The 9,943-nt window shown below is 43.5% G+C and overlaps 1 protein-coding gene across 1 annotated transcript; it reads right to left on the bottom strand.

Annotated features, from left to right (window-relative positions):
* Nucleotides 1-1,317: 1,317 nt before the first annotated feature.
* On the bottom strand, nucleotides 1,318-9,095 carry LOC128438541 (uncharacterized; the record flags this gene model as incomplete). Its single annotated transcript, XM_053421124.1, is given in 2 exon segments — nucleotides 1,318-1,601; nucleotides 8,744-9,095. Coding segments are annotated over 2 exon segments (636 nt in total), but the record flags the coding sequence as incomplete, so codon positions are not given.
* Between the last annotated feature and the right edge of the window lie 848 nt (nucleotides 9,096-9,943).

Here is a 9,943-nt window from a genome sequence, read left to right as displayed (position 1 = left end):
TAATGAAAATAATGTAATTGTGTCCTTTGAATACAAATACTTTTTATCTTTCAGCCTCTCATCTGATTTTAAAGCAATTCCCTTTTCTTTTCAAAGGAAACGATGTGAAGACGACACCCTGGGCTCATCCTCATTATCTGAAATATTCAGACGATGAAAAGAATCAGATGATAAAACCATGAGACCCGTGAGACACTGGGACCAGACAGATGTTCACCAGCTGCCTCTGTGTCTCTGCTGGTGTCGGGTCTGGAGCTCCAGTGACACGAGGTCAAACTGGACTGATGGTGAAGAGGACACTCCGTCACTGTCGAGTCCCGACCCAGAGACAACTCTCCGTTTAGCTCAGATGATTTATTGGTTTATAAATATTACAAGGACACATTTTATCAGCACGACTCACAATGTGATCCAACAATGTGGTTTAGATCAACAGAGACCGAGAATGATTCAGTGTCTGACGTGAATCATTAAAAACTCATAAAAACATCTGGACTCTGATAAACTCAGACATGAATATCTGCTGCACTGATGAGCGATAATAACATTGAATCATATCTCAGTAAATAAATATGTAAATAAATAAATAACGTCAGATGAGTCACTAATACAGCTTGGTATCCTTTGATCTGTAAATCTTTACGATACTGGTACTAAATCGATACTTTAACAATGGTTCTGGTTCTGGTGAGCCGAGCCAGAACGTTAGCATGACGCATGACTACATGTTAGCATGAGCCGAGACAAAAAGTTAGCATGACGCATGACTACATGTTAGCATGAACAAGACCAAACTTTAGCATCAACCAAACTTTAACATGAACCAGGACCAGAACGTTAGCATGATGCCTGACTACATGTTAGCATGAGCCGAGACCAAACTTTAGCATGACGCGTGATACATGTTAGCATGAACAAGACCAAACTTTAGCATCAACCAAACTTTAACATGAACAAGACCAAACGTTAGCATGACGCGTGATACATGTTAGCATGAACAAGACCACACTTTAGCATCAACCAAACATTAACATGAACCAGAACCAAAACGTTAGCATGAGCCGAGACGACACATGAGCTATGATGAAACGTTAGCGTGTGTAAAGCGATGTGTGTTGTGAGATCTGTGACAATTGTGCGTCAGCCCCGATTTAAGTGTTTTCAATGTTTTCTTCTTCTTCTCAAACTACACACCGGCCTGCAGCCTTCGTCATGTATGTGAACACAGCGGAGGTCATGTATGTGAACACAGCGGATGTCATGTGACACGCTGCAGAGTCCCCACAGGACGAACCGGGCGACTCGGCGAACTCGTACCTTGGAGATGAGCTCGTCGTGATTGGCCAGATGAGCCCGGCAGTGGATGCAGCTGTAGGTGCGGTGGCAGCTGGGCAGGTACGCCTGGAAGGTCTTGGACTTGGTCATCTTCACCATGTCAGTGGGGCCGGGCTCCTCGCTGGCGTCCGGGCTGGCGCTGGACGAGTTGCAGCTCTGCTGGACGTGCTGACAGAAGAAACACTGGAGGATGCAGGCAAAAGCCGTCGTTGTTGAGCAGCGGGTGTGTGGCACGCTCCACACTGACACCACGGAGAAAATCAAACCTGTGACAGAGGGACAGGACACAGCAGGTGAGTGACAGGTTCCACACGTCCTCTTTCAGGAGCTCAGGATCTCGATTTGCACTTCTGATATGAACTCGGCTCATTTGCCACAACAATCATTTGATTACAATTAGGGTTGCAATATTCCGGGAATATTGACAGTTGGAAACTTTCCATGGGAATTAACGGGAATTAACTGAAAATGTTGTGCTTATACTAACTGTATTTACCTTGTCATATAGAGACTTAAATATAAACATTTTGTTTTGTCATAGGCTGATTTGAGACCTGAGGAAACTTTGGACACTTGACTTTATGCTTCTTCATCTTTGTGTCATTCTCAACATAGGTCTTTGCACAGTATTTATAAATGCACACAGCCTTTCCTTCTACATTGACTGAGGTGAAATGTCTCCACACATGAGATAGTGCACGTGGAATTGTTCTGTAGAATAAGATGAGAAAAAAAAACACTAAAGCAATGGCAGAGATATAAATAGTTGGCCAATTGGAAACGTCTTTATAAATATTTTACAATGGATGGATAAATGAATAGAGAGAGGCTAGATGAACAATCCTCAATCAGCATGTTAATATATTTTCACCAGTAATATCATCGAAACTTACCTGACTAGTCCTGCACACTACAGCAGGCCTCAATAGCTCTGCTGTAGAGTGAAGGATGCTGGGAATTATCTGTGCATGTGATGGAGAAATGCACAGTGGAGGGTTGAAATTCAACTAGCAGTGTGTGCTGCATTCCATATATCTTTAAATAGAGTTTTGAATGATGTTTTTTTATTGCTCAGCGTTTAATTTGTGTATTTATTTATTTTTTAAATTCCCCAAATTCCCGAGCTCAATATTCCCATGGAAAGTTTCCGAAATTCACCGGAAATGTTCCGCCCCTTTGCAACCCTAATTACAATAATTTATTACGTGATTACGATCACATGAATGACGACGTCACATTAATATCAGGACGAGACAAACAAACCCGTGTTCACGTGAAGACACGTCTGTGACACGTCTGTGACACGTCTGTGACACGTGAAGGTCCTCGTTCCTTCACTGAGCCCAGAGCTGCAGGAGGAGACTCTGTGGCTTCTGAGATAAAGAGGAGCTGCTTCAGAGTCATTCATCTTCACAAAGCTTCTCTCACACTTTGGTTTAGTTGCAGGAACAGTTTGTGTTTCATGAGTATTTCTGGTTGGAGTCGTTTGAGTCTTCAAATAAAGACGTTTATCTAAAGAGGAAACGTTACAGAGACCGATCTTCAGCCAAATGTTTGATTATTACTCATTATTATCTGAGGCCTATTGGCAGATTGGTTTTGAAAGATAATCCCGGTTTATTATAATTTGGCTTTTATTGATGAAGAGACTCTCAACTTCAATTATTCAAATGTAAATGAAGCATAATACATTTCTTAAAACCTGTTGCAGGACAAAACAGCACTGACCGAAAAACAGAGAGAACAATACAAACGACAACTGAGATGAATTCAGACGCCTGCAGGAGAACCAGCTCCACGAGACAAATGAAGACCGGGTCAGGACAGACGAGGACAGACGAGAACCGACGAGGTCATACAAGAAGAGAGTTAGCTTAAGAGAGTCGATTAGCTAACGTTAGCTAGCTTTAGATAGAAGTTGTGTGATGAACATAACTGAGTCTGTTTGTTGACTTTCTGAAACCTTGTTGGTTTAAACTAGTGTTAAACACGTTACACAACAGAGACACGTCACAAACTAGTTCTCACACAGTGAGATTTAATGTTACACAATATTTACAACCAGCAGCTGCTCAGTGTTGATGAAGGCTAACGTTAGCCTGCTCGCTTGGAGTCGAACAGTAAAGTCAACAACTCGCACCAGAAACTTGACGTAAATCAAACAAAATTAGCAAAGTAAACAACCTCCGCTGGATGGCTCTGGTCAATTTAAAGTACGGCAACGTTTTTTTACTTTGACGCATTTATTTCTCCAGGTTCCGAGTCAAGTACAAAACAGTACAGATAGAAAACATTCACGTTTTGTACTTTTAAAACTGTAGTACTTGTCAGTTCTTTCTTCCTGTTTACACAGTTCTAGCTGCTGATTGGACAGCTCCATAGAGCAGATGATTTCCAACAACAGGTTCACAGATAAGTCACGTCTAAAATGGACAAATCTTAAATCCGAATGAACTAAACTGGTAAATCACCAGTTTGAAACGTTCAAGTGGTTGAAGACTTGTCTCAGACTTGTCGTCTCTGAACCGCGGAGCCGCGAGGACGCCACAGATTTCAAATGAAAACATTGTCGTGTGGATTCAGCCTCAGACGCTGACTCATGAATCTGTGGTGCAGGAGTATTTTTAATTTGTGGTTTCGCTGCTTGTACTCGAGTGAAGCGTGCGAGTACTTTTACTTCTGAAGATCAGTGAACGTCTGTTCCCACAGTCAGACGACGGGGGGGCGGGGCTCTTACAAGCTGCGTCTCCTGTCGTTGATTAAATTTAGACTTTGTGTATTTGATGTGCTCAACCACAGCAGCTTTCACTTCTTCACGACAACAACAGGTTCGAAAACAAGTTAACAACAAAAGATCCACTTGTGAGGAGCTGCTGAGAACTTCAGTTTGATTCCAGTGGATTCATGGAACTAGGATGTTAAACGACTTCTCTCACGTTTCACCACCGAACACGTCTGTCTGGTAACTTCTACTTAAGTACACACATTGTCAAAGTGTCAGGGTCTTATTTCATCTTTTTATTCATAATCTATCAAAACCTCCTGAGACACATCTGCCTCTGTGTCAGGAGCACAGTGTCTGCTGCAGCTCCAGAGCAAACAGAAGCTTCCTGAGTGAGAGCACAATGAAAACGAGCTGCAGCGGCTCCAGAAGTTTCCAGTTGAGCTCGATGTGTTGAAACAGGAAGAGCGGCAGCGAGACACGAGCCCGGCGGCCAGACATGAAAACAAAGGAGCTTCCGCAACTCGACAGGAAGCAGCCGTGACGTGGAGCATGGCTGCTCTGCACACACACACACGTTAACACACTGACACACACACATGTTGACACACACACACACTTCACACGGCTGGGAGGGTGAGAACTGGGAACTGACCCCGTGGCCCCAGACCAGACATATCTACAAACATACTGAATAATCTGCACAGGTGCTTGAGGAATAATCCCTTTCTGAATTAGCCCAGATTAACCCTGGCAGCTCGTGCACGGGGAAAGGTAAACACACTCAAACACAGACACACACACACACAACTTGCTTTGTTGGTAAATATCAAATAAAGACAAACACAAGTGTGCAGCTTCTTTGTTTCTTTCGATCCTCAACACGTTGACTCTGATCTTGGTTTTTAACTGTTTCCTGTTGTTGGCCTCCCACTTGAACCCGGACAGGACCTTCTCACTGGGGTTTGATCACATGACAGCACTTGGTTTTATGTGTTCTCACCTCGTCAGGCGCCTCTTCACAGTTTCATGTTTGGGTTTTTATTGCAAGCACTTGAGGTTTCTTCTAAATGGACAGAAAAACAAGGCCGAGCCACTTGAGGAGCGACTGTCTCCTTTGTCCCAGCCTCGTCTCCTCAGCTGCAGAAGTGGAGGATGGAAGTGAGTGAAGGAGGTGAGTGAAGGAGGTGAGTGAAGGAGGTGAGGGAAGTGAAGGAAGTGAACAGGACTGAGGTGAAGAGGACAGGTGGAGAACAGCTGACATCCACACTCAGTGAAAACAAAGACTGTGCAGCTCTGGTATCAGGAAGAGTCCAGACAAAAGACTTGGCTGCTCTGACTCACAAAAAAACAACACAACCACAACACAACGTGTCGCCTCGACTGCCTCAACCTTCATCTGTGCGAGTTTTATCATGACATCACAGCCTCCTCTTCCTCTAATCCTCCTCTTCCTCTGAACGTGTGTCTCTCCAACAAAGAACACACGACGGCAGCAACAGTGTCGCTGCTGCTTTGTTTGTGTGATGCTGGTGCAGTGTGTGACCAACACAACACAACGCAACACAACACAGGGCTGTCAGCTGTTGGTTCCCTGCTGTTACTCACCACCTGGGTCAGATGTGAGCAGGACGCTGCAGTCAGCTGTTGTTTGTTGTGTTGTTGTTGTTGTTGTTGTGCGGTCAGTCAGCTGGTTGTCGTGTCCCCGGCCCGGGCTCCATGTGTGTGTCGGTGTCCTCCGCTCAGGGTCGAGTCCCGCCGCTGCTGACGCGTCTCATTTTGAGCCGCACGCGCTTTGTTTTGTCTTTTGTGCGAAACGAACTGGCCTCGTTACTTTGTGCACGTCACCAGGTGGGCGGGAGACCGAGCCCTGATTGACGGCCCGACGGGCCAATGGGAGGTTGCGCTGCCTTCAGGCTCCCGTGGGAAAGATGGACACCAGGCAGAGAGCTTCGTTTCTCTACTCTGGTTTATTTGGGATCTATTCTTTTTTTAATGATTTTTTTCTAGTTGGTGTTTTAATGAATTATATTTTATTAAACTCTGCGCAATAAGCTGCTTCATTATACTTGTTTGTTTGTGTGCAGAGCTTTTTTTTATACAGTGAACTTTGTGTTCATCTTCCTTGGTTTATCTGCTTGTCAATGCTTTTCATCAAATGAAACTGAATGTTCTTTATGACTGTTGATATATATATATCGGAGACCGACGGACAGATATGTATATCTGTCCGTCCTGAGAGAGGTATCCTCACATGTGACTCTCTGAGGTTTCTAAAGTTTCCATTCCCTGTTAGATCGTTTTTTGGTAGTTTTACTCTTGTGTCGCACTTTGTTAAGATCTGAGACAAACCGTGATTTGTGAATATGGGATGTACTAATATAATTTGATCGAGTGAGAGTTTTTTTGACTGTTTTAAAGCTCAGTGATTCAGGTCGATATGAAGCATCACAGCTACCAAATTAAACCTGTGACTGCGAAAGAGGAAGAGATTCTATGAAAGTTGTTTCCATGAGATCAGCAGCCATCACTCCTGAGAATTAACAATGTGGACAAAAGGATCTCGAGATTTTTTTGCTGCAAAAATGAACTGAAAACTAATCACAAACTAAACATGCAAATAATTGACGGTTCTAAAATATTAAACTCTTTGTTTTTGTATTACATAACATATGATTCATCTGTACTCAATTAACTTTCCCTGCTTATAATCAATAAAGTTATTGTCATTAAATTAAGTGGTTTGGATTTTCTTTGGTTCATATTTATCTTGATTAGTTCTGTTTATTTAAAACACCTTAATAAAGCTGACTTTGTGTGTTAACTATAAATAAAAGCTTCTTTCACTTCAGTTTTCAGGTTGTCGAATGTGGAAACTTCTCCTCTCCTGAAGTTCAGTGCACGTCCACATGATTTCCTGCAGTAAAACCCAAACGCTCCTCGTGTGCATATAGAGCATCTTTGTGTGAGCGTTGTCAAAGCTGATGTGTTATTCACTGCAATAAATTGTAATCCTCTACTTTAGTTTCAGGAAGATGAAGCTCTCACAGTTATTGCTCTGTTCGTGTTGTTGCTGAGCTGATTATTTCCCATGCGGCCTGAACGCACCTCAGAGGAGAGGAGGGAGCGTGCAGATGCCCGGATGTGTAAATAAATACAGAATGAGAATATGAATCTGATTCTTCATCTTCCTCAGATATTAGAGCGGTGACGTTTACACATGCGGCTCCTCGTCTCATCTAAAGCCTCGTTTTCAGATTCTGGACATTTTCACCTGATTCTTCACACAAATAACAAACTGATGATTATTAATAATCTGAAGTGAAGAGTTTGATAGATTGTGATAAATAAAAACATCCTCGTGTATTTTACAAGGATGGAAAAGAATAAGATAGTCTGATGTTAGATTGACACCATGTGATACACACACTCACGCACGCACACACACACACGCACACACACACATACACACACTGACACACACACACACACACCATAGTTAATTTTAGAAACAGATCCATCATCAAGCTTCATCCAAAGTTGTTTACGCTCTTTCCCCATTTAAAGGATTCAAGAATCAACTAGACGAGTGATTTCACCGAACAATGATGATGAAGATGATTTTTTCATTTGCTTCTTATTTCTAATCAAACAGATTCAGTCAGATTGTGTTTGATTAAAACCCTTCAAATACAAAGAGAAGGACAAACACACATCAGTAGATTCCTGGAGCAGCTCAGTGAAACCAAACCGATGCTTGTTTACACATGTTCATATTTGATTGACTCAAACCAAAGCCGATCTTTCCCTCCTGCAGCAGATGTTTGTGTGTCAGTTCACATCTGCCTCACTCGGCTCTGATCCACATCTGGAATCAGATGATAAGATGAAGATGAACTCTATTAAATCTGGAACCAAACTCGAATCTGCCCTCGTGTGATGCTGAGGAAACGAGGTGCAGCCTGAAGCAAAGACTCATGGGATATTTATCACCATCACCATTGTTGCTTTTATCATCATCATCATCATCATCATCATCATCATCATCATCACTGTGATGCCTGTTTGTGTTCCTCCTGTGTGTTGTTGCTTCACCAGCACCACCAGAGGAAGGGGACGCACGTAAACACATCCTCATCTTCATCCTCATCCTCATCATCATCACACTGCAGCTTCCCCTCAGAGGTGCGTGGCTGCGCGCGCGCGTGACCGTGATGAAATCCGTCCTCGCGCTGTTTTCGTCGCCCGTTCACGTGGCCCGTTAAGCAGCTCCAGAAAAAAACACTGACCCGAGATCTGCAGCCGAGGATGAGGAGGATGAGGAGGCTCTTCATCCTCTTCATCATCATCATAACAGAGATGGCGCAGATGATCATGTGACAGCAGCAGAGGAAACGTCAGCTGATGGTTGAGATGTTGAAACACTAATTAATGTAAGAAGATTATTACCGAGGCCTGAACGGTTATATAAAGTCTGTCCGATAAATAAACCACCCGGGTCAGAGACGAATATGGAATATTAAACTATATGAATATAATAAATAGAACCAGCCTGTGAGATAGAAACTCTTTGAATCTCCAGCAGCAAACAAGCACCACATAAAGTGTGATTATATAAAGTTGAATGTGTGTAGTTGTGCAGTGAAACTTCACGTGTCCTCAGCGGGTCACCGGATCAACACTCACCGCTGGACCTCGTCCTCTTCCCCCGCCTCAGACACCACAACACGCCGCTGACGATCCTCCGGTGTGTCCCCCGGAGCTCCAGCAGAAGCCAGAGTGTCAGTGTCCTCACAGCGAGAAGACAGATGGAGCCTCCGTCACTGTCCCATGGAGACAGCAGCGGACAAAGACATGAGGGTCCCCGGGTGGAGGTCTCCTCAGAGCGGGTGCATGGTGGGGCTGTCCGGTGCCTGGAGGGTGAGACAGGTCTAGCTGTCCGGTGCCTGGAGGGTGAGACAGGTCTAGCTGTCCGGTGCCTGGAGGGTGAGACAGGTCGAGCTGTCCCGGCTGCGGCCTCTCTATCCTCGGATCCTAATCAGCTGTGATGCGCATTACGCACAGAAAGCTCCGGGACAGCGGCTGTGCACGATGCGTCACCCGGTGTGTGGTTCAGGCTTCATGCTCCCGGTGGGGATCGAACGTGTGAGAGCTGCGTTCACTGTCAACTTGTTAATGAAAAGTGCAGGAAGAACTGGTTTTATTTCTTCCAGCAGGGATGCGTTTAGGGGTCGTGGGACAAAGGGACGTTTGGGTTCGAGCGCAGAGGAAAAGAACTTGGAACATGTCGGGACAAGTTTAACTTCAGGATGAGAAAGATCCTGGAGGGAGTTTAGTTTGTGACAAGACACAAAAAACATAAAATACATAAAACACACAAACTGACAGGTATTTAAAAAAATGGGTCCAATAAAAACAAGAATGAACAAACAAGATATAAAAAATCATTCATCGTTTAAAAGTCATGGAAAAAGATACGAATAATCTAAATATAAGAAACATAAAAAAATTACTATACGACAAATAGAAGTAAAACTTATGAGCAAAACACATCTTGAGTGCAGTTCAGACTATTTGTTTACAAAGCTTTTGGCCATTTCTTAAAGAAGACCACAAGATACGGTTGAAAGCTCTGGATGGAGATGGTTTAGTTTATTAACACATGTATTTTTACTTTTAAGTTTAGGCTTGTCTTTTTTATGTGTTTCTCGGTGGCGTCACCGGAAATTATTGTCTAGAAATCAGAGACGCTGTCAGCAGCTGCTGTAACTGTTTCTTGTGTCTATTTTTGGCAAATAGTCACAAGTTTTATATTTTTACTTTCACTATTCAGCTCTTAATCCCACAAACATCTGTATCCTCCTCAAAAGTTAAATCAAGTTTACT

Source organism: Pleuronectes platessa, chromosome 4 (genome assembly GCF_947347685.1).
Source record: "Pleuronectes platessa chromosome 4, fPlePla1.1, whole genome shotgun sequence".
Classification (NCBI taxonomy): Eukaryota; Metazoa; Chordata; class Actinopteri; order Pleuronectiformes; family Pleuronectidae; genus Pleuronectes; species Pleuronectes platessa.
Note: the sequence above shows the minus strand (reverse complement) of the source record. Positions and strands in the feature narration are given on the sequence as shown.